This window comes from Oryx dammah, unplaced genomic scaffold, assembly GCF_014754425.2.
Source record: "Oryx dammah isolate SB20612 unplaced genomic scaffold, SCBI_Odam_1.1 HiC_scaffold_6, whole genome shotgun sequence".
Taxonomy (NCBI): Eukaryota; Metazoa; Chordata; class Mammalia; order Artiodactyla; family Bovidae; genus Oryx; species Oryx dammah.
In genome coordinates, this window is record NW_024070190.1 from 18,102,520 (window position 1) to 18,127,657 (window position 25,138).

The following is a 25,138-nucleotide window of genomic DNA, read 5'->3' on the forward strand; positions in this document are numbered from 1 at the left end:
CTTCTCAGCTATAAAATTTGAAACATGCCGTCTTCCTGCAGGCTGGAATGTTTGCTACCAGAATGCTTCATGATATAAATATACATCTCACCATTTATTGACTACATAAACGTATGCGCCAGAGATGCCAAGAGCTTAACACATCTTATGTCATGGGATTTTCACAACTACATGAGGAATGTTGCAGGTCTCAATCCAAATGTGTTCATCTACAACTTACAGATACCCTATCAATAAACTCTGTGCTGCTCCAGCTTTTTGAGACTCTTCTAGATCTGGATTCTGTCAACTACTGAATCCACCCAAAATCCCTCGTCAGTGTTATCATCCAACTCTTGATAATGAGAACAAGGAGGAGAAGGAAGAAAAGGTGGAGACCAAGGTACTGAGCTGATGGAAGACCTTGGCATGCTGTCCACCCTCCCTGAGGGCCACCACTCTCACAGGCACCAGCACCGCCGGGTAAGGTTACTCAGGCAAGTGCAAAGAATGTCCCACCAAACTCCTTCTGGAGTACACTGCATGCAGCAATCCCCAGAAGGAAGTCTTTCAGATGAAAAATGACACGAGTCTGCTGTGGCTTGTTCGGGGTCAGGGGACCACAGGCACAGCCGCTCAATGCTGCTTCTGTCCCCCTTTCCTACATGGACCTACCAACGCCCTTGGCAACTGGAAGGTGGCTGTCTGTCCAGACGATCGCTGAGCAAAGCAGAGCTGCTCCCTCCTCTTTCTCCTTCCACTGACATCAGCTGTTCTGGCAGCAAGCGGATCTATGCACCCCTTGATTTTTTCCTCCCATCCAGTATTAAAGAACTTTGCTGTCCTCCACAACCCTCAGTAGCCTAAGTCCATTTCAGGCTCTTGATCCCTGACACTATTTACTCATCCTTGTCACTCTGCTGTGTGTGTCCTGGGAAGGGACTCTTCTTGCCTTCCTTGGTTCTTTCAGTCTGAGCTCAGCAAGACAAACCTCTGAGCCATACAGACATCATTCAGTGCAGTAGCTCAGATGGTAAAGCATCTGCCTGCAGTGCAGGAGACCCGAGTTCGATCCCTGGGTTGGGAAGATCCCCTGGAGAAGGAAATGGCAACCTGCTCCAGTATCCTTGCCTGGAAAGTCCCATGGACAGAGGAGCCTGGTGGGCTGCAGTCCATGGGGTTACAAAGAGCCGGGCACGACTGAGCGACTAACACTTACACCCTTGTGGTCTTCCTACTGAAACAACTGGACTTCAGTCCCAGACTCTCCAACCTTTTCCCAGCCTTTAGATGAAGTAATGATCTTGGCAGACTTCTGAAACTGAGCCTCCCAAGTCAAGAGTTGGTCTGACCATGTCTGTCCTCCCCTCCCACTGGGAATACTTCTCCCTCAGGATTCAGTCCTTCTGGGCCACCAACCAGGGTTTTACTGACCGAAACAAGAGGTTTTCTGAGAGGTGAAGCCTCACCTGCCCCATAGTGTAAAAGCGCGTGTTTCTCTGTTTCTTACCTACTGCTGGGGCACTGGCTGCAGGCTCCGATCATTCCCTCATCTGAGCAGCGCTGGCCACATTCTAACTTTCTGTTCAGGTTCTAACCAGGCGGTCCCAGGAACCCTCCAGCCTCACATTCACAGGGAATTTAAGTGTGTGGGTTTCTAGTGTTAGAATGCCTGGGTCAGATACAGCTCTGCTCCAATCACGTGACCCTGGACAAGGTGCTGATCCTCTCCCTGCCTCTGTTGGCTCACTATGGATCACCTTAGTGCCCACTTCATGAGGTGGTCGTGAAGATTAAGTGGATTAACATACCTAGAGTGCTAAAGAGCCTGTCTCAATAAATGTGAAAGTGAAAATGTTAATCCCTCAGACGTGTCCAGCTCTTTGCCACCCTATATATGCTGTAGCCTGCCAGGCTCCTCTGTCCATGGAATTCTCCAGGCAAGAATACTGGAGTGTGTAGCCATTCCTTCTCCAGGGGATCTTCCCAACCCAGGGATCGAACCTGGGTCTCTTGCATTGCAGGCAGATTCTTCACCGTCTGAGCCACCAGGGAAGCCCAGCTTTATCATCATACTAGTAATCTATTATCATAGTAGTTCCGAAGGTTAAACACAAGCTCAGGGCTGCCTTCCCTCCACTCATGCCCCTCCCTGCCAGGGACCAGCACACAATAGTGTTTAATAAGGGACCAAACGGCCTGGGCAGTTTCCACCTTCCCCCTTCATTTACAGGAAAAAGAACTCTTTCTCAAGCAACTGAATGATCACATGTTGCTGATATCTGAACATACTCACCACCCCAAGCTAGCCAGCCAGCCTCCAATTGTCCCTAGTTGCAGCTGAGAAACTAGGTCTTATTCAGTGAAACCATCTCCACTGACAGTGCCTTTCTCCACTGCTTCCTCTTCAGTTAAAACAAATGAGAACAGAAAAAAGTCTTCTGGGCCCCAAGACTTTGGTTTCCTCAGACTCTGGAGATGCCTCTCGTACTTTTTTGGAAGATTTCTAAGGATAATCCTCTATCTACCTCTTCTATATGTGGCTTGTGTGGTGCTGGGTTTTCCTAAAAGGGAAACATAGATGTTTTCTAGATATCCTCTGGCCGAAGAACCCTGAGAAAACGAAAACCTGCAGGGTTGTCCAGGCCTTCCTGCAGGCTGGCTACTGGTGCCATGAGATGGGAAAGAAGAGAAGGGCTTCCCAGCCAGCCCTCGAAGGCTCCACATTCAGTTATGCCTACATCCCTCTAGTCGCAGTGCTTGCTATGATCACGCAGAACCAAACGCGGGATTCCCAGGATGCAGCCAGCCCCCAGGCCCACTGTGAGGTCAGCTGCAGGCCTAGCACAGCTTGGCCAATGCCAGTGGCAGTCTTCAGAGGAAAAGTCCATGGTGTGTATGACAGACTGCGCAGCCAGACTCGACAAGAACATCCCTGGCTAGAAAGAAGAGATGCAGCCTACCGGAGAAGGAAAAGAAATCCAAAAGCACTGCAGCTCAAGATTTTGCCTAGAATAAAAAAAATAGGTGATCATCTGTTTTAAAGAGAACTTGTCACCTCTTAGGGTTTTTGAAAAAGAAATCTGCTAACCAGAGCAGACATGATAGTTCTATATCATTGGAAAAGCATCCCTTTCCTCTCCCTCCCCCAATTCTAATACCTGGGAAGTCAGAGGTTAAATGATGCAAAAGACAATTTAACCCTTCAGTCCAGAAAACAGTCTCCCAAATCAAAGTGTCATGCTTATACCTATGAAAGTGTCCGATGTTCTTTGACATCAAGTGGGAAAAAAAAATTTCTTTCAATAAACACACTGAAATCTTCTTCCATCATTTTTAATTTTTGTTCAATTCTGTGTGATTTATCTACTGACAAATTTCCTTTTGCGTATCAGCCAAAAGTTAAATAAGTTGAATTATCACTAAAAATCATAACTAATTCAAAGAGCAAGTTAAATTAATTATGAAAAATAAAAGCCTCAAATGTTGGGCAGTAATTAGCAGCTTTAAAACCAAACAAGTTTCCTTTTTACAATTTTTACATATATATATAATGTATGTGTATGTGTATGTTTGAACATATCGCTATACACGACACAAAAATATCATCAAATAATGAAATCATGTCTGATTAAATTTTTAAGAAGCAGAAAACTGCTTTGCTATATAATATTTTCTACTTCACTTCTCAAAAATGAATCAGATTTGTTTTTCTGTATTTCTTCCCTTAGTATCTTGGATAAGGAAATGAAACCTTTCTACTGTGATCTTACCTCATGTACACAAAAACATTACTCTCCAATGTCACAATAATTGTTATAAAAAGGCTAGATCATTCAACAGTAATTATGAAACCTAATTTCTGCACACCACCAGCATTGACAAGTATACACTTTATAAATTTATAGTTAACTTCCTGTTTCAACTCTCACCCAAATGTTTCCCATGCAAAGCTTTCGCCTTTTGTCTTCCCACAACTGCTCTCTGAATCCCACCCTGGCCCTCCCCACCAACCTGGCCTTGTACTGCCTGCACAGAAGGATGGTACGGGCCCCCATGTTCCCTTAATGTTCCTGCAAAATTTAGCTTCCTGGTGATGTCTGTGTCTATTACTAAAGGCCAAATACCAAGAAAAGGATTCAATTAATGCCTTGTTTCTAAGTATTTCTTTCAGCTCACCCTGAAAACTCAGAGATTTATAACTTGATCCTTGATGTATTTTCCCACAATAGGCATTGAACAGGTTCCATGCCTAGATCTTTGATATAATCAGTTGGAGAAAGGGTCTGGAACAAATGATCGTTATTACCCTAGTACCCAGAACAAACTCTGGCTAATAACGGAGCGGCAGAGGATGGGTGAACGGCTGAAGGGATAAACTAAAAGAATTGCAGCACAAAAAATCAACCTAGGGAAAAAAAAAAAAAATCCGAGGTGGAATTCTTGATGGGGGAAGGAAAAGGGGAAGAAGGGAGGAGGAGAGAGAGAAAGAAGAGAGAAAAGGAAGGACGAGGGACACAGGTAAAACAACGATGGACAAGAAAAGGTGAGACAGATGAGAGAAAAATACAGAAAGAAGCAAGGAGACAAGACAGAGGCAGAGGGCAGGGAGACGAGCAAGCAGCACGGGAGCAGGGAGAGAGGAGCGACGGAGAAGGCTGCTGACAGAGGGAAGGGCCGAGCAGCACAAGGCAGGGCTGAGAACCTGCCCCGGGGCAAGCCCAGGAGAAATGAGATGACTCCCGACCCCCACGCCCATTCGTGGCCCCGTCCCGGGGGCAGGACCGCGCGTCTCACCTCGGCTCTCTCGCGGCGCTGGGGACGCGCGGGCAGCCCCGGCCGCCTCCAGGTCGGGGCCGTGACACGCCGCTCGGAACTTGGCGCGCGAGCCCTGGGGGCCGGCGGGTCCCCGCCCTCCCGGACTGCCCCGCCTCTGAGGCGGGGCCTCGGGCCTCGGGCCCCGCCCCGCCCGCCGCGGGCAGAGGGGTTTCTGGGAAGGGCCTGCGAGAGGGCTGAGCGCTCCGAAAGCGGCGCCCAGGAGACCCGCTGGCGGCACCGCCCGCCGCAGGTCCGCACGCCGCACCGCGCGCCTTCACCTAGCCCTCTTGGCGGGGCCTGGCCCGCCCGCGAGCCCAGCTCCGCGTATCTGGACCGGCTGTCCCCGCTGGCTCAGGTCTTGCCCCGTGCCTCGCAAGTGTGGAAGGTGCCCTGGCGCGCGGGCTTGCTTTTGGAGGTGGCACTTGGACTGGCAGAGGCTGTACCTGATCCGTGCGCTGCGACTTCTACCCTCTTACGTCTCCGAGACCCAGGCGACAGACGCTCAGGACAGATGGTCCGTGCCATGCGGCTGCTGATCCTCCGTGCGCTGCTGAGAGACCCCCATCAGCGTCATGGCCTCTCCTTCCCTTCCAGGCTGAGCGGCCGTGCAAGCTCCATATTGGTGGCTTCCCCGAGAATCACCCAGACTTCACTGGAGCTGACCCTCGGCCTCTCAGCCTTTCCCGAGCCACCTCAGTTGTGAAATGGCAGCGTTTTGCCAGATAACGGTGAGTTCTGTGACTTCACAGAATGCACAGGTGTCAGGGAACTTAATTACCCACGGAGGGTGGGAGAGGCCAGGGCCTAAAGGGTTGGGGACAAGAGGAAATGCCTTCTAAGTGACTGCATTCATGCCAGATCGTGGACTAATTATAATTAGGACATCCCTGGAGTGAGGGTGAGAGGATGGGAGTAGAGTCTCAGTTCAGTTCAGTTCAGTCGCTCAGTCGTGTCCGACTCTTTGCGACTCCATGAATCACAGCACGCCAGGCCTCCCTGTCCATCACCAACTCCCCGGAGTTCACTCAGATTCACGTCCATCGACTCAGTGATGCCATCCAGCCATCTCATCCTGGGTCGTCCCCTTCTCCTCCTGCCTCCATTCCCTCCCAGCATCAAAGTCTTTTCCAATGAGTCAACTCTTCGCATGAAGTGGCCAAAGTACTGGAGTTTCAGCTTTAGCATCATTCCTTCCAAAGAAATCCCAGGGCTGATCTCCTTCAGAGTGGACTGGTTGGATCTCCTTGCAGTCCAAGGGACTCTCAAGAGTCTTCTCCAACACCACAGTTCAAAAGCATGAATTCTTCGGCACTCAGCCTTCTTCACAGTCCAACTCTCACATCCATACATGACCACAGGAAAAACCATAGCCTTGACTAGACGGACCTTAGCCGGCAAAGTAATGTCTCTGCTTTTGAATATGCTATCTAGGTTGGTCATAACTTTTCTTCCAAGGAGTAAGCGTCTTTTAATTTCATGGCTGCAATCACCATCTGCAGTGATTTTGGAGACCCGCAAAATAAAGTCTGACACTGTTTCCACTGTTTCCCCATCTATTTCCCTACCTGAAAGGTTGCAGTGGCATCCAGGTGTGTGGGTCACACTGTTTGAGCCCAGCAGAAGGGCAGAGCAGATTAGATAGGGGAAGAGAGAATCCCTAAGGAACTAAAGGGAACCTTCCTTCCTTCAGTCACTCAATAACTGTTCTGGATGCCCCTGAAAGGAGAGTGTGGGTTCATAAGGTGACAAAGTTCTGTGCTTTTCTCAAAGATTTGGGAGCATCTGTTATACAAGGCAAGATTGTAAAGGAACAAAATTATGATGAGTCTGAGGTGGGCAAAGTGAAATTCAGAACAGATATTAAAGTTCTGGTAACGGTCCCCAAAGCAAAACTTTTCTTCTGTGAAGAGAGCCCACTAATTAATATGGACATGAGAAATCAAATCTCTAATGTGCAACTCAGTCAGCCTTAGTGGAATTACAGGACTTCTAGGACAACCTCGAAAATAATCTGTCCGCCTAGAATTCTGTATCTAACCAAACTGCTATTCAAGAGTGAGCACAACACAGATATTTTCAGGGGTACAGAGCCTAAGTTGAACACCCTCACAACCTTGCTGAAAGAACCACTAAAGAATGTGTTTCAGAAGGAAGGAAACGGAACCCAGAAGAAAGGAGAGAGTTTCAAGAAACAGTGACTGGAAGTCCAAGATCAAGATGTCAGTAGGGTTGGTTTTTGATGAAACCTCCCTGAACTGTAGGCAGCCATCGTCCTTCTGTGTCCCAAACGCTGCATTTTCACTGTGACTGCTTGAAGCCCATCTGTGGTGTCTCTTCCTTTTCTTATGAGGATACTAGACTTAGGCCCAACACTTAAGACCCTATTTAACCTTAATCACCTCCCTAAACACCCAACATCTAAATGCAGTACCATTAAGGATTCAGTTCAGTTCAGTTCAGCCGCTCAGTTGTGTCCAATTCTTTGCGACCCCATGAATCGCAGCATGCCAGGCCTCCCTGTCCATCACCAACTCCCCGAGTTCACTCAAACTCACGTCCATCGAGTCAGTGATGCCATCCAGCCATCTCATCCTCTGTCGTCCCCTTCTCCTCCTGCCCCTAATCTCTCCCAGCATCAGAGTCTTTTCCAATGAATCAACTCTTCACATGAGGTGGCCAAAGTACTGGAGTTTCAGCTTTAGCATCATTCCTTCCAAAGAACACCTAGAACTGATCTCCTTCAGAATGGACTGGTTGGATCTCCTTGCAGTCCAAGGGACTCTCAAGAGTCTTCTCCAACACCACAGTTCAAAAGCATCAATTCTTCAGCGTTCAGCTTTCTTCACAGTCCAACTCTCACATCCATACATGACTACTGGAAAAACCATAGCCTTGACTAGACAGACCTTAGTCGGCAAAGTCAAGTCTCTGCTTTTCAATATGCCATCTAGGTTGGTCATAATAGTCTTACCTAATAGCAAATCCAGATAAGAACAGCACAAAAATTGGAAATTACTGACTAGCCTCTCTCATGAGCACAGGCAAAAAAAATCTGAACTAATACTAAATTCAATCCAACAGTTAAAAAATATCATGGCCAATTTGAATCTATTGACGATATGTTAATGTTGTTTCTGCTGCATTAATTTAATCAGCCATATTAATAGATTACTGGAAAAATATGTGTTTCTCACAAAATATACAAAAAGTTTTAGTTAAAATTCAGCATTCATTCATATCTAGCACACCAAGAATATTAGTGAAATACCTTTATCTGATAAAGGATTTCTACCAAAAGCTTTCAGTAAGTATCATTCTTAATGGTGATGTGTTAGAGGCATTCTCTTAAAAATCAAGAATGCCTCCATCATAGCTCTACTCTTTGGACAAAGCTTTTTATTTTTATGTTGACCCAAAGGATTTTATAGTTAAATTTTTAAAATAAGAGAGCCTAGTAAGTTGAGTGACTATATCAATCAATAAGTACCTTAAAACTTAAGCAACTTAAAACTCTATTTAAAGTACTGCTTACACTAGCAGCAAAAAATATTATTTAGAGAAGGTGCTTGACAAAAGAAGTGAAGATCTTCATAGGGAAATGGAAGGTATTGAGAAAGACCCAAATGAATGAAGACATCCCTGCGTTCATGGAGAAGAGGAGTCCCGGTTACAGATTCAAATACCTCAAAATGAATCATAAACAAATCTTAAGAAGGTTTTGGTGGAGTGAAGAGTCAATTCTAAAATCAAGAGTTGATTCTAAAATGTGCATGAACAAACAAGTGGCCAACAATGAATTACCTTGTACTAGCAAGGCTTGCTCTAGCTCTCTGTGTATGTTAGGCTAGGTATAATAACTGAACCCTGTGTATGTCAGATTATAACAAACCCCACCAAATCTTATCAGCTGAAAAGCACAAAGTATATTTCACTCATGTATCTCACTGTTGCACACATACATGTCCATCCCAGATTCCCAAGAGGGAGCAGCACTTCTCACTTACTCAGCTACTAGTCTGTTAGTTACACTTAAGTCACACCTGGATTCTTAGAGATTCTGTTCAGAAGTGGCACACGTAACTTCTATTAATGTTTTCTCGGTGGAATCAAGTCTGAGTCTGCCGTGAATATGGCAGGGAAGCAGCCCTCTACAAGAGGAAGGGAGAGGGAAAACCAGTAATACAGTCATTCACGTAATGATAATTCAGACAGTGTGGCATCAACACTCTCAGTATAAACCAATAGATGGATACAGGCGATAGAACAGAGAGCACAGAACCAGGCCCGCAACTGTATGGATTTTGAACATATCAGAGGTGACGTGTGAATCATGGAGGATAAAACAGAACAGACAGCAAATGATGTGGGAACCATTTGCTCTATATATGGGAAAGACGAAATCAGATCCGTAGCAAGAATTACGCTTATAAATTAGTTGCAGGTGGATTCAAGATGTCAGTGTGAAAGGCAAATCTTTAAAACTTTTAAGATAAAACCTCTTTCACCTTAACAAAGAAGAATTTCTTAAATAAGATACAAGCTGTGCAAAACTTAACAGCTTCTAAAAAGTGACAAATTCAACTACATTAAAATCAAGAACTTAAAAAAAGAGTACATATGTATACACAGAATACACACACACATATATACACACACTTATTCAGGAATAAATGTATTTACTTATATAAATCACTTTGCTCTGTACCTGAAACTACCACATTGCAAATCAACTATACTTCATTTTCATAAAAACCAAAAATTTCTGTTTTATTAAAAGGCATTAAATAGTGAAAAAAGAGCCACGCATTGAAGAAGATCTTTGCAACAATTGATAAAAGATTAGTATCCTAAATAAACATGGAATTTTAAGGAATCAATATGAAAGAGAAACAACTGGAGAATGGATGCATGCAAAAACAGGCATTTCACAAAGGATGGAAAATGAATGACCAAAATCTGTTGAACAGAACATCAGTCCCTTCAGACTGAAACAGATGTTGAATCAATATAAAAATATAAAAAAATATGACAATAGCAAGTGTCATGAAGGATGTGAAGCAAAGAAAACCTAATAAGCTGTAGGGAGAAGTATACTGGATTTCATCAATTCCAAATATCTTTTATTTAAGATATTCCATTATTTAAAACACTACTTGAATAAGAAGAACTACAAAAATCTCCAACACAATTCATAAACATTTGTAGTTTTTGTATTTTTGTTATGCATATTTGAAGATCTATTTTATATTTATTACAGAATGACTTGCAGCATATTTCTCTCTTCTTTTGTGCCCACAAAATAAAATAAAATAAATTGGTAAAATTATTTCTTAAAATGTTTATATTCACCATATGAGTTTTTGAAACACTTTTGACTCAGAGTTGTTTATGTCCAAGGTTGGTCTATGGAGACACAAGTCAGCCCTTTCTGATTTCTGGGCCCAGAAACTATGAACATAATAAAAGCTTGTGCTTACTTGCTCAGTCATGTCTGACTCTTTGTGACCCCATGGACTGTAGCCTGCCAGACTTCTCTGTCCATGGGATTCTCCAGGCAAGAATACTGGAGTGGGTTGCCACGCCCTCCTCCAGGGGATCTTCCCAACCCAGGAATCGAACCCAGGTCTCCCACACTACAGGCGGATTCTTTACTGCCTGAGCCACCAGGGAAACCCAAGAATACTGGAGTGGGTAACACATCCCTTCTCCAGGGGATCTTCCTGGCCCAGGAATCAAACCAGGGTCTCCTGCATTGCAGGTTGAGCTACCAGGGAAGCCCCATAATAAAACAGCTCTTGCTTTATGTCCCTCAGTTTGGGGTGGTTTGTTAAACAACAGAAAATAACTGGCATGTCCTTCATTCACAAGGTGCTTTGACATCCTTGCAGGACCTTCTTCCCCTTCTAGATCTTTCCATCTACTGAGTCACAAGAATGACCACTGAAACTCTTTACACTTCCACTTTCCAGACTTCCTCCCAACAGTGATGTCCTCATCTAAGCCATCTCAGCTGCCCTCTTTCAGTCGACCAAAAGGTATGGTTTCTCCAGGATTTTAAAGGCCCCCTGAGAAGGATGAGGGACAGAAGTCTCACCCTACTGCCCCTCCAAAGATCTCCTGCCTCCTCCCAGGATTGTCCACAGGCAGGACATTGAGTAGAACCACAGGTCATAAAGTCACTATGCCAACCTTCCTGTCCATTATAAGGGTCATCACAAGGAATTCTGCTTCCTTGGGGTGGGGGAAGGGCCCAAAGCCAACCATCTTTGCCTCTTCCCCCTCAGGGGAGGTACTGGGGAGGCTCACTGTGCACTGTGGTTAGAAGGCTAGAGGGGTGGAGGGTCCTGGGCAGCGGAGGTCGTGGGGGCTGTGGCCTGAGGGGGCCTGGAGTGGCCAGGGTCCAACAGGGCTGTATGTATGGCCAGGTAAATGGAGGGCAGTGGGCCCTGGATACCCGGCCCCGGGCTCTTCCTGTTGCTGTTGCTGCTCCCTCCACCGCTGAGTGCAGGGAGCTTCCAGCACGATGTCCTGAACTGGAGAAATTTCCGCCACCTTGACTTTGGCTGGAAAACCATTCACCGCTACCTCAGCCCAGACTGGGGAAGCCTCCACAGGAGCGTCAGGAGCAAGGCGAGCAAGTTGCACGACTGTGACGGTGCCTTTGACTTCTATTTAGTCTTGGATGCGTGAGTAGCCCTCCCATCTGGGACCTTTGCTCCTCAAGGAGCCTCTGTCACCAAGGTCACTGACGGGAAGAAGGGGTTCAAGGGGTCCCCAGGCCCTGTGAGAGAGGAGGTGAGGACAGTCTCCGTCAGACCCAAGGAATAGACCTCTGTGGCCTCCTTGTTCCTAGACATAAAGAAAGCCCCAGGCATTTCCTGCGATGTCTACTTCTGGAAAGGAAAAAGGGCACCATAAGGTTTCCCAGTGGCTCTGTCTCTCTTTCTTCAGCTTGGCCTGGATCTGTGACGCACGTGCATGACTTTTAAACACCTGGAGTGGCAGGTGATTGCTAGGCGCTGCCTTCTCAGCAGTTGTAAGAAGCTCACAGTGCGTTTTGGTTTTGTTTTCTTTCCAGAGAGATTGCTGTGTCCTCTGGTAGGCATTCTTGTAGTGTTTCTGCTTAAAGTCCTTTGCTTTGCTGGCTGCAACTGTTTTGCTGCTTTCTTCGAAAGCTTGGAGAACCACGTTTTAATTTGTGTGCACTTTAAGAACAGTTTGGTTTGTCTGCTTGTGGCCCTGGGAAACCTGGGCTGTGCATTAGGTACCTTCTGACCCTCAAAGGAAAGGGCAGGGTGAATCCTCAGGCTGCAGAGATTGCCTTGGTTCCATTTTCAACTCCTCTATGAGACTGAGGATAAACGTTACTTATTTAGTAGTAAGAGTGGCTTGATTCTCCGTATCACTGAAACGTTTTACGGTTTCCAAAGCTCATCACTGACATCTGTCACCCTCAAGACAATCCTGGAAGACAGAGTGGGAATATATTTGCCTATGCAATCTCTTGGAAAAGGGAAATGGACTCCTAGAGATTGGATGAGGTATAACAGAGGCTGGTGGAGGTGCCAGGACCAAATCCTGCTAGATTCTGCAAATGGGTGGAAAAGAAGAGGGTGTCCAAGAAAGGGACCTACATACCCATTCCCCAGCCTTAGGCCATTAGAGTAAGAAGAATAAGCCTAGAGCACATCTATAGTGGGCCAGGCAAGGCTTGTCTGAAACCACAGCAAATTCATGTAACCTTTTCTCCCTGGGAACCATGCTCATTTAGTCCAGTTGTAGAAAGCCTTGGTACCTTCAAAGCCATCTTGATGAGAATATTTGGAGGATGAGGACAGCCATTCTCCTGTGGCTGCTTCCTGCTACTCTTGGGGAGAGGGGAATAATGACCACTGCGGAGGCAGCTCCAGTTTTGCAGTCAAGCAGACTCCACTCATCGGTCATGCAGCTTGGGCAAGTTGCCTCACCTCTCTCTGCCTCAGCATCCCCATCTGTACAATGGGATTTTCATACCTACCTCACCAGGTTGTGATGAGGATGAATGGGAGTTGTTTGGTTTGGCAGTTTGGTTTGGGAGTTTGGGAGTATCGTTTTCCTAGCATGTGTCAGATGAAGACATGGAGGATGAGGATAAAGTAAAGGGAAGGCAGAGTCATACACCCTGGGAACTCCCCAGCACTGCAGGGGCCCCTGATCCAGCCCCGACTCCCTAGCTCACTCTCTCCCACGTGCCCTTTGTGGGGAGGTGGGGTGCGGATCAGACTTCTGTGGGTGACACTCCCAGAGTTTTCTGGATCTTTCATCCATTGGTGAGCAGTCTTATTCACTCCTTCGTTCCCTTGCTCATCCACTCCCTGAAATAATTACTGGAAAATTTCTATACACCAGTCACTGTTTTGGGCAGTGGGGATAAGGTAGCAAACACAGCAGAACTTGAAAAGTCCCTTTCCTCTTAGAGCTTTTGTTTTAGGAGGCAAGACATAAATCAAAGAGGAGCTAGGGTATTAGATGAGGATAAACCCCAGGGGGGAAATCAGGACAGGAGAATGAGAAGTTTGAGGGAGGGACTGTTCTAAAGAGGTACCCAGGAAAGACTATAGTGACAGACTGAGATGGTGTCAAGAAGACTTGGATGACTTTTGTGCAGAGTAGGCGTGGGATTGGATTGGGTTTAAAAGAGTCACAGATGCAGGGCCCAAGAATAGAGCCTTCTAAGTGAGGGGTCTGGTGCAGGAATCCAGGAAGGAGATGATGGTAGTGCGGACCAGTAGATATGGGTGGCAGTGACGAGTGGACAGATTCTGGAGCTATTTTGAAATCAGAGGCTACAGGATTCCAGAGAGTGTGGATGGTAGGCAGCTGGGGGAGCCAGGTGTGTTGCTAGATTGGAGACAGGGGTGGGAGAGGAAAGCAGTTTCTTCACCATGTCGTCTTCATAATGTGAATAAATATTATTATCTCCATTTTACACATGAGGCAGGGAGGCTGCTCAAGGCCTGGGGATGAATGACCTACCAAAGCCTCAATATAGAATACACAGATCCAGAATCTGAACTCCAGAGTCTTAGCCTTTGTCTTCAACAGTAAGATTATAATGTGTCTTGATGCGAATCTCTTTATTTCATTTGTACCTAAGATCCTTGGAATTATAGGATTGTATATTTTATCTAATTTTGGGCATTTTTGGATGTTATTTCTTCAAATAATGTTTCTGTGTCTTTTTTTGCTTTATTAATTCACACAGTATGTGTACCGTTCTGCTTAAGTGTGTCCTGCAGGCCCTTCAGACTCTGACCACCTTTATTCCCTTTTTCTTTATGCTTCTAACACTGCTGCTGCTGCTGCTAAGTCGCTTCAGTCATGTCCGACTCTGTGCGACCCCATAGACAGCAGCCCACCAGGCTCCCCCGTCCCTGGGATTCTCCACTAGACAGTAACAATTGTCCTGTCCTCCACTTTGCTTATTCCTTTCTCTGCCTAGTAAAATTTTTTATTGAACCACCATAATTATGGTTTTTTCAATTTATTATTATACTTTTATGCTCCAAAATTCCTCCTTGATTTGTTAATAATTTGTCCTTCATGATATTTATTTTGCTCAGGTATCACTATCCCGATTTCCTCTATTTCTTTGTCTTTATTTTCCCACTGTCTGAGTATATTTAAGATGATTTTAAGTGTTTTTCTAGTAAGTCTGATGCCTTGGCTTCTTCAGGAATGATTTCTATAATTTTATTTACTTCCTTTGAATGAACAATGGTCTGGTTTCTTTGTATTTTTTACGATTATTTTTGTTGAAAACTAGGATTTTTATTACTATAATGTGGTGCATCTAGAAAGCAGAATTCACCGTAGCTCACTGGGTTGTATTTGCTTTTATCTGCTAATATAGACTCATGTAATAGTCCATTTATTCTGAAACATTTCCAAACTATTTTTGCAAAGAATATTCCTTGTTGTTGTATGTGATCACTAGAGTTTCTGTTCCTGTAACTCTTATTCACTGAATATATTGACAGAGATTTCCCAAATGCCAGGGTCTGAAACAAACATGAAATCATTACAAAACTGTAAAAAGACATGGGAGTGGTGGGGAGAAGCCACCTCTTCCATTCTTTGTAGAATGTTTCTTTACTAGGACATTTCTTTAGCACTTAGCCAGACCACCACTGAGCCTAGGGACCAGCCTGAGGTGAAAACTTACAGTCTTCTCAAGACTTTCCTGATCATTCTCTTGGGCTGCGCATATGTGTCTGTTTCTAAATTCACCTATGCCCACAGCTGATTTTAAACATCCTAATTGACACCAGCCAGGTAAGGTGTTTTACAAAATAATCTGTAAGTAAGGTCAACATGGGAGAAGGCAATGGCACCCCACTCCAGTATTCTTGCCTGGAAAATCCCATGGACGGAGGAGCCTGGTGGGCTGCAGTCCATGGGGTCGCTAGGAGTCGGACACGATTGAGCGACTTCACTTTCACTTTCCACTTTCATGCATTGGAGAAGGAAATGGCAGCCCACTCCAGTGTTCTCGCCTGGAGAATCCCAGGGATGGGGGAGCCTGGTGGGCTGCCGTCTATGGGGTCGCACAGAGTCGGACACGACTGAAGCGACTCAGCAGCAACAGCAGCAGAAAGCTGATGCTGATAGGTATGGTTGTTTGTTCAGTGTGTCCCTAGGGGAATGAAGGCTTAGATTTTCAGAATCTGCCATTTTGATGACATCCTTCATGCTATAAGTTTTTGTTTGCAATTTTATTTTCACATTTGGGAGAAACTACTTGAACACAAAGTTTAAATCAAACACTATTGAGTGTTTGATCCTCAAACACTTTTGATCCTCAAACACTTCTGATCATCAAAAGTCTCGAGGATCCTAACCCTTTCCTCCCCATTTTTGATCTCACTTCCAAGAGGCAGCCAAGGGATCTCACTTCCAAGAAAAATCTTGCAGATTTTCCTTCTGATGATATGATCACGTTTCCAATGCTGTGCTTGTACTGACCACTGTTTCTTGCTTTCTGAGGTTTACACCTTCTCTACTGAGTTCTTCTTACTAGGGGAGGAAGAAAATTTAGCTTTCTTATAGGTCAGCTCTCCTACATGACCCTGCCCCAGCAACTTCCAGTGTCCCATCATAGTTCTCTCAGTAGGATGTTTTGGTCTCAAGCGTAACATCAAAGCTATCCTCCAATTGCTGGTGGTCCTTGTCTCTCCACTCCCATTTAAGAGTAGGGCACTAGTCATGCTTGAAACTTGGTTTGGCAGAAGCCCGTGTGGCTGCTCGGTTCCAGAGTGCCTCCTTCCAGGGACCCAAAACTCCCTGTCATAGTTTCCACTGCCATAAACACTGGTGTTCTCCTACATTCTAGAATCTAATGCTTCATTCACAATAATCCCACACGGAAACCTTTTCCAGAGTAGGTGGGTGGGTTAAAGACTTAAGTTTCCTTTGTATCTTCTTTGGAAGATCCTCTTCAGTAAGGGGGACACAGTGGAGAGGAGTAATGAGAGGGAAAGCAGAATGTGGTATGGATAGTTAGGAAAAGAGTGGCCTTGCACTGACAGTATAGGAGCTCCCAAGAAACAGTGTGTGTTGTGGGTAGGTGGACCGCCTCATATTTGTCACCCACAGTTGTCACACACAGCAGCGTCTGCCAGGTCTGCTAAGTTGAGGAGGTAAATCATGGGGTGTACAGCTGGTTCTTATGGTTCACATCCATGGAAATTGTTGGCAAATTCCTTGATCTGTAAGCACTTCCATTTTCCCATCTGTAAAATGCAAATAATGATGATTTCATAGAAGCGTTTAGCATTGGAAATCATGCATGTATTGTGTCTGATATATACATACGCCATGAATAATAACTACAGTATTGTTAGAATTATATATCCTTAGTTTACTCACCATCTCTTAACAGTTTTAGATACAGCCAAGAGGAGTCAGAAGGAATAGTAGAGAGGAGAAAGATGCTCTTGGGTATATGAGAATTACACATTTAAACATGATATTCAGGGTGTTTATGGGCATGGTGATCACTGCAGGTAAAAAGGAGGAGCTCCTGGTGGTTTTCTCAGACTCGCAATCCATATCAAAGACATGAGCCAACGTTCACCGAGGAAGAGCCCAGAACAAGGCACCAGCCTCAGTTTCTCTACTACCGTGTGCAGAACCTTGGCAAGACCATTAGCCAGAGAGACCCACATTTGCCCTCCATAACCTGGAGTGCAACCTGCAGAGGTGTGGGATTGCAAGGCCAGCAGGGCCCATGGAAGTTCTTCCCACCTAGACATAAGAGGTTGTGAGGCTCTCCAGCCTCCCCATTCTCCATTCAGGTAACTGAAGCCAGAGCCAATGGCAGTGAGAAACTGGAAGTGGGGATAGGGAAGCCCTGCAGCTCTCCCTGACGGTACGGCATCACGGCACCAGGATAGCAGCATCCTGGACCTAGTGCTGCCCTCCCCATGAGCGTTCCCAGGAAAGGCCTTCAGTGTTCAGCGTGGCTCAGCTTTGCAGGCTGATAAGAAAGTAGTAAAATAAAATAATCTAAGTAGTACATCCTTCTCCTGCCTGAGACCAGGGCTCTTATTGTTGTGTCAAAATTAGGGAACCAGGAGTGCAAATGTATTAGAATTGCTCAGACTTCTCCAACCAGTGTATCCTCCCTTATTCCTTGTGTGTCAACCAACCTGGTTTGCTACCCAAAGTGTCTCATCCCCAACGTGAGTCAGGAGTCAGGTTGGTCACCTTCCCCACCACTGACCCTGGTGAAAGTCACCACCAGGGTGACCCAGTGAGGTTGCTAAGGGAGTATGACGGCCTTCAGCTACACGGGGTGGGGAAGAGTTGCTAAAGAGTCTGCTGGAAACTGGAGAGGCAGAAAATCTGCCCACCGCAAGGAGGCGCCTCATCCCTCCTAATCAGGCCTTCTTTGTTTTCAGGTCGAACGGCCAAGGCAACACCTGGAATGAAATTTGTGATTTAACAGAAAGGTTGCTGAAGAGGTTTACAAAGTATGGCTGGTGTTTTTCTCTGCCAGACAGAGCACACAGCTCTTTACAGTCGGCGAAAATGGGAGTCCTTCGGTTTCAGGAGCAGAGAGCCCTAGGTGGTGTGCTGAGGCAGAAAGAATTGCCAATCACACTGATCTTACCAGGTCCCAATAGCTCAGTCGGTAAAGAGTCTGCCTGCAATGCAGGAGACCTGGGTTCGTTTCCTGGGTTGGGAAGATCCCCTGGAGAAGGAAATGGCAACCCACTCCAGTATTCTTGCCTGGAGAAACCCATGGACAGAGGAGCCTGGTAGGGCTACAGTCCATGGGGTCGCAAGAGTTGGACACGACTGAGCAACTAAGTACATGGGCAACATCTTTCTTGACTCCTGCCAGGAATCAGGTCAAAGTGTGGGGGACACACTCTGTCCTTAAGGACCTCACAGATTAGGAAACAGGCAAGTCACATACCTAAACACTGAGTTAAAGGGTGCCAAAGACCAAAAGATAAGAACGAAGGAGTTACTTGCAACTTTAAGGAGAAAGCAAGTATTCTTAGAAAAAGAAGAAGGTAAGCTTGGCTTCCTAGAGACTGTGGAATATTGAACTAGATCTTAATGGATGAGGAAAGACAGGGTAACAGAAACCGCTTCTGTACTGAGTAGTCTGTTTGGCTAGAAAGCGGGGTTGACTCAAGGGAAGACTGAGAGATGAAGCTTAACAGGACAGTTTGGGATGCTCATACTGCCAGGTTTGTGATTACCTGCTGTAAGCAATAGGGAGCTATAGGTTATTTTAGGGCAGGGATCTGACATGATCAAGGTTGTGCTCCAGGAGAAAAGTCTGATAATTATGGATTAAATGAGATGGAACTTGAACCAGGAGAAGTGGGGAACCCAGCTAGGTAGCAATTTCATGAAAAGATGAGTCAATGGACCAGAAGACAGTGGGGGAAAGAAAGAAGGAAGTGTGTATGAGTGGCTGCTGAGAGGTAGAAACATGTCCCTGAGATATAAAGCAAGCATGGAAGACAGAGAGAGGAAGGAAGGGAGGTAAGGTCCAATGAATTTTACATTAGCAGAGAGGCCCGTGGAGAGGCCCTCACGCACAAGTGCGTAAGTGTCTGCTTTCTTGTGCATGCAGGAAGCTCGTGCATGATTCTGTGTGTGCCTGCAGGTGTGTGTGTGTGTGTGTGTGTGTGTCTGAGAGAGAGAGAGAGAAACTTCGGGGGCTTGGGTTGGGGGATATAGAAATGGACCAAGATGACATATTAATACCAACTTTCAGCAGGATCGTACATCTTACAGGCCTCTGAACCCTTCACAAATGTATTGGAACTTTCAGGATTAGAGAAACGCACACCAAAGCAAAAGAGTTGGGATGGGTAGGGCAGAAATTGACATGCACCGCTGCCTCTCTGGCTGCTCACTGATACTAATTCTGACCAGTGTTCGTGGCCTCTTATGAGCCCTTGCTTCCTCCCCAGCCCTAAACTGAGGGTTTCTATCATCACCTACTCCTCAGTCAGCAATGTCCTTCTGCCACTCACCTCAGACAGGTAAGTGTCATTTTAAATCTCCAAGGTAGGCCTGGTGGGCAGGGTCACAGAGAGGCCCAAGGAGCTGAGGATCTCCACTGGGTGCAGGCTGGGCCAGCCTGGGCTCTCCTGAGTGCCCACTCTGACCCCAGGCCTGATTCCCTGGTTCCCACTGACCCCTGACTGTGCTGACGCTAGCAGACCCCCGTGCTGCTGGACCATCTCAACTCCCTCTGAGCCCCGCCCTCCACCTGTCCTGTCCTCTCAGCCCTCTTCACTTTCCTTAGAACTGGCTCACTGTGAGGACTCCTGGGACCTGGAGGAGCAGGTGCGTGGGCCCTTTGTGAACACTGGCCTGTGTTGGGCACGGGGAAGAGGGCAGGCAGAGTCAGAACCGGGAGGCAGGGATGGGCCTGCTGACGTGCTGGAGCTTCACTGTGTGGGAGCTTGGTCCCTTGGTGAATCTGAGACAAGAGAGCCCGTGCGTGTGGTTCCAAATACCAGGCTGGGCTGGGTGTAGGAGGGAAGCACGACACAGCAGCATCCTAAGTGTGCCAAAAAGCCTGGAGGTGTTAAGACGCACTTCTCGTAGCAGGGAGGCAAAAATGCTCCTGATGCGCTGAACCCAGTTCAGTGGGTGAAACACCAAAGAGAGGTTAAGGTCATTTAGAACTAAGTGGGTCCAGGATTTGTGGCACAGCACCCTTTTCAGGACCTTGGAGAGAAGCCACAAGCAGCAGATTAAACAGGACAGCAAGGTTTCCAGGGAAGAAGTGTGATGGTGTCAGTTCATGGAGACAGCATTCCCCAGGCCTGGCTCCCAGGATAAGCAGGGACCAGGCTTCCTGTTCAGTTGAGCTGGGGAAGGTGTGTGGTTTTGTGCATGTTTGAGTTTAGATGAGAGAGAGAGCAGAGTGGATTTGACATGGGATAAAGTCCATGGGGAGGGATACTGGCAGGTGGCAGAGAGGTGTCCAATGAGGACTGGAAACATACCTCTGGGGGCAGAGCTGCCCATGGAGGAAAGGAGGACAACTGCCTCTTCCAAGGCATGGCACTCGAGGCCCGAACCAAGAGAGGCTTGCTGAGGCTCATGGAGGGCCTCCATTGTCCAGTCTGGAAAGTGAAAGGGAGAAATCTTCCATGACAAGAGGGTTCAGGAGAGGGAATGGAGCTCAAGGGAGGGGAAAAGAAGTGAAATTCTGTGTGTGTGTGGCGGGGGGCGGGGGCTGTGGTTTGGATGGGGAGGGGAATACATACCTAGGAAAACAGGTCAACATCAACCATGACCCTCATACTTCCAGCTCAGGAGGACCCCACAGAATCTTGCTGGGAGCTGGTCTCAGCCTGGGGTTGGGCATTTCCAAAACTTCCTAGGCATTTAGGAGGGTGTGGCAGAGGGCTGAGGTGGGTCTTGCTGTACAAGGTGAGTGTAGAGTGGCTGAGGGAGCCTGATAAGAAGTGTGACTCTAGTGGGTCTGCAGAGAATTTCGGGCAAGACTGGGACCAGGGCTGGCGCTTTCTGAGCCCTATCCACTGGGCTGAGCAGGCTGAGAGGGCACCGTCCACACAGGGCTTGCCCTGGTGCTGCAGAAGCCAGACAGCACGGGGCTAGGAAGCCTCAGGTGTGCTGGTGGGGGTGGGTGAGAAATGCGAAGAGGTTCAGGAGCTCCTGTCATATGAGTGGGATACTTTTAAGAGCAGGAGGGATTGCTGAGGGTACTAGGAGCCTGGCGTCATGGTATGAGAAGAGCTGGAAGGGCAGCAGAAGAGAGAGCCACTCAGGTGAGAACTTTGCCTGATGATGTGGGGCCTGGGCAGGAGGCTGTGAGCACGGAGAGTTCCAGCATATTTTGAGGTGTGAATGACGAAACTGAAATCTTCCAGAAAGTGCCAAGATGTGTGTTTCTGCTTAGCTAGACAAGGCCTGCTTGGGCCTGCCCTGGCAATGGGTCCCGGGTCTCCTTTTCTCATGGGCTAGGTTGAGTGGGTCTGGGGCTCTCATATTTCACTGCACATTGAGCATCTCCTCTGCCTGCGGTGAGAAGCCAGCCTTCAGGGACCACGTACTCATTAGACTTGCTGTGACAGCTCAGCCCATCACACTGGATAAGCCTGAACCTAAGTGCCCATGCCCTAGTGTATCCCAGTCCCATCCCCTGCGACCTGCTTTAGCAGAGGACAGAGGCTGTCATGGCAGCCTGGAGTCACTACTCTTTCCCCTTCCATGGACAGCCCTCAGGTCGCTTTTCCAGCTTATGGTCTGTTTCTTCAGGACCAGAACAGATGAAGGCCAGGAGCCCTAGACTCTAACAGAGAAGCTTGACTACTGCCTTTAGCACTGGCCCAGAGGGAGCAGTGGCTTGGAGGGACCAAGTCCACCTCAGGGGTCTGTGGCTGAAGAGGAGGGGACAGGGCAGGGTATCAGCAGAGTGACTTCGCCAAAGGCAGCCTTGCTTGTTGGAGGATAATGTGCCCTCACCAGGGACCCCTTAGGGGCCCACAGTACTGCCAGTCACGTTGGGGGTGCCAGATCCACAGATGTGCATCCGGGGTGCTCCTCTCTCAACACTGGTGGTCAAGGCAGGGCTCTTGAGTCCCCTGAGGTCTGGACGCCTGAGACAGGGATGAGGACATTGACAGTCAGGAGCTACTTATGGGACAGAAAAGCAGCATCCTCCATGCTCACTGAGTCGGGAATGAAGAAGGGTTAGGGCTAGTCCTGTCAGTGGCAGAGACATGGGCAGAAGAGTCAGGACACGGCCGTTTGTGTCCCCTCAGGTCCAGGCAGGTCTGCACAGGGCAGAAGGGTCCCAGGACAGCTGGGGCTGTTTATAGCCATTAACCCCCATTCCTCCTCTACACTCCTTTCGAATTGTTTTCAGAAATGAACTAAAAAAAGCTCTTCAAAGACTTCGGGGGATAAGGCCCTCAGGAACCAGAAGACTGCACGATGGATTGAAAAAGGTATGGACTCTATAGCTCAGAGGCTTTACTCTGCTTTGTCAAGTTCTTAAAGAATTATTGGGTCCTCTCACTGTCCTCTCCCAACTTTCCTTTATTTTGTTTCAGGCAGGTGATGAGATTGCGAAAGTTTTCTCTGCTAGTAAGTTGCCTGCTGATGTCACTGTGCTCAGGTGGGACAGAGCCAGGCCCGGGCCTCAGCGAGGGCTGGCGCAGACCCTCCTCGGCCAGCTCCTAGCGCTGATTCTTGGAGCGAGTTCCTTGCCCTCTGTGTGCTGCAGGTTCCTCCTCCCCACAGTGAGGATGAAAAGCTCCCCCAGGGATGTTCCTGAGAACCACATGGGATCATGTATTACATTCCTGGTTCTTACTAGATATCAAGTGTTTGACCTACAGTTGAGCTGCATAAAAAAGAAAAGAGAAATTCCAGGGACAGTGAGAAGATGGAGTTCAGTTTGGGGAGCAGAGACCTTGGTGCTCCCTGCCTGCCCACACTCTGTCCACCATGGTCCTGGCTCTGCCTACATTCCCTTCAGCCTCTCCCCTCTCATCCTGTGACCATGTTTCCAACAGTGGGAAAGGCTGTGCTCGGCCCAGAACCATCTGCATGGAGGCTGTGGGGCTGCAGCCTCATCAGGAGAGGAAGCACAGGCTGCTGGGAAAGGCAGGGAGCTGGGTGGGGCCGCTGCCCAAGCCTCTGGCAGTCAGTCTGGCTGCTCCTCGCTGAGCTATAATGAGAGGCTTATCCTCACTAGGGAAGTAGCTGCAGTTGCTATTCAGGATAAAGGCTGTCCACCTGCCCCTAGTGAGGGTCACTAGGAAGCGCTCTGAGCCCGGCTCCTCATCTGTCACGTGGGTCCTGGACTAAGGCTCCTTCTCCCCGCAGGTGCTCTGGGTGGTGGGTACTCAGGTCAGGGTGGCCCCTGCCCAGGGGGAGGTGTGGGAGTTGCACTGTGGGCCTGGCAGCCTGAGGCAGGTGCTTGCTGACCAGGCCACTCCCTGCTTGTTCTGCAGACAAGAAAGCTGCCAGCATGGTTTATGCTTTGAATGCTGGACCGCTGGACAAATGGACAGTGTGGGCTGCTATGGGAGAAGTAAGTCCAGGCCATCATTTCCAACTTTGTGTCCCATCTGGTTGTATATTTTCTACTCACAGTCTTTTTTTCTATTAGTCCAACAGGTTGAAGAATTTTAAGACCAAATTTTATGCCATAGGTATGAAAAACTCTCAGAGAAACCAGGTAATTCAGAACAGGTAACCAGGTGCCACTCTTGAACCCAGTTGGGGAAAACTTTCCAAGGCAGCTGTCCCAGCATCACCCAGTGGATGTCCCTCTACCCTAGCCCAAGTGTTTGGACAACAGGTAGTCAGGGCAGATGAACAGAAGGTGTTGTGTAAACTATACACCAGAGGTGCGGGTGGAGGAGCTTTCCACGCCCTGAGGGTGGGCTGCTGACAGATGCCAGGCTTGGATTCCAACATGGCAGCAGGCAAGAGCCTATTTTCCGGGACAGAAAGCTGTGTTCTCAACCCTTGGCTGTTTGCCAAGCCATCTTCTCTTCCTTGTAGTTGATTGACATTGTGGGTGGAAAGACCCAGGCCTATGAGGTACCCAAGCCCAATGACATGGAAGGCTTCATTGTATCGGTGAGTGTGGGATAAACGTGAGGAGGAGGTTGGGGTAGCTTCTCACCATGCTCGTGCGTGTCTCTCTTCCTGACCCTACCACCTATTATACTTTCTTCCAGCTCGTGGGAAACTCCTGTAAGCAAGTCATGGGTGGGGACACCTACTTGCCTGTGTAGGAGGTACGTGCTGGCGTCACTGTTGGAAAGTAAATGACATTTGCGTGGTGTGAATGTGCCTGAGTCTGAGTGTGGTGTGTGTCTTTGGTGTAAGTGTGTGTGTGTGTGTCTCAGTACGTGCTGTGTGTGTGCATGGAGCGTTGTTACAGAAATACGTCAGGTATGTTACTGTGCGTTGAGTATTTAAGTAAGTGTGTGTGTGAGTCATGTCTGCCATGGATTATGGTGTAGATATTGGGTGTAATTACCTTTTCTTCTGGTTTTATTGAGATATACTTGACATACAGCTCTGTATAAATTGAAGGTATATCCCACCAAACGACTTCACATACCTGTGTTGGGAAATAATTACCCTAGTAAGATTAGTGTAATTACCTTTTTAAAATTCAAAACTAAAAAGTTTTACTTAGATATAAGAAAAATAAAGCACAAATTAATAAGAAACATATTTTAAGTAATAAAATTTATTTTTAAACTCTGAATGGAACACTGGCAAATGTCATCCAACAATATATGAAAAGGAGAATACATCAAGACTAATTAAGGATCACCCCAGAAATGCAAGTTTGATTCCGTATTTGAAATATCAGGGTAATTTACCTCATCAGCAAAGTGGAGAAAGAAAATATGACTTTTTTCAATGGATGAACAAAAGAATTGGACAAAGTTCAAGTCATAAGCGGACCATAGTCGGACAAAGGCAACCACACAACTTCCCACAGCTAACACTATACCCAGTGATTGAGTGAGGATGGCCCTTCTCTGAGGCCTTGAACTTGACGAGGATGCCTCCTCTCCCCTGGAGGTCCCTGCCTCAGCGTGGGGAGGATCCTGCGCAGTCGAGTTTCTGTTAGAAGCCCGCTCTCTGAGTGAGCTCTGTGTGAGCCAGTTTGTGCATCCACATCACGGGAATTTGTAGAGCTGAGGCGGGTGGATAAGCACCAGCTCCCACTGGTAAACAGCTCCCGGCTGGATGCAGCTGGACGCAGACCCAGGAAGCTGGTCCTGGTTGTGGTACTCCAAACTGCAAGACTGCAGTATCG

General features: G+C 47.3%; 1 protein-coding gene across 3 annotated transcripts in view; it reads left to right on the plus strand.

The window, feature by feature from the left end:
- The first annotated feature begins 5,300 nt into the window (after positions 1 to 5,300).
- Positions 5,301 to 25,138, plus strand: part of LOC120865148 (anthrax toxin receptor-like) — a 30,498-nt gene continuing 10,660 nt past the window's right edge. For 2 of the 3 annotated variants that reach the window (XM_040242144.1, XM_040242145.1), the window contains exons 1-10: positions 5,305 to 5,525; positions 10,705 to 11,483; positions 17,739 to 17,810; positions 19,275 to 19,346; positions 22,211 to 22,292; positions 22,398 to 22,431; positions 23,304 to 23,383; positions 23,462 to 23,530; positions 23,860 to 23,937; positions 24,039 to 24,098. In XM_040242144.1, the coding sequence (XP_040098078.1) occupies positions 11,227 to 11,483; positions 17,739 to 17,810; positions 19,275 to 19,346; positions 22,211 to 22,292; positions 22,398 to 22,431; positions 23,304 to 23,383; positions 23,462 to 23,530; positions 23,860 to 23,937; positions 24,039 to 24,095 (801 nt within the window). In that variant the 5' untranslated portion in view covers positions 5,305 to 5,525; positions 10,705 to 11,226 and the 3' untranslated portion in view covers positions 24,096 to 24,098. Of the gene's footprint in view, positions 5,526 to 10,704; positions 11,484 to 17,738; positions 17,811 to 19,274; positions 19,347 to 22,210; positions 22,293 to 22,397; positions 22,432 to 23,303; positions 23,384 to 23,461; positions 23,531 to 23,859; positions 23,938 to 24,038; positions 24,099 to 25,138 lie in introns of all 3 variants that reach the window. The other variant, XM_040242146.1, reaches the window with a different exon arrangement.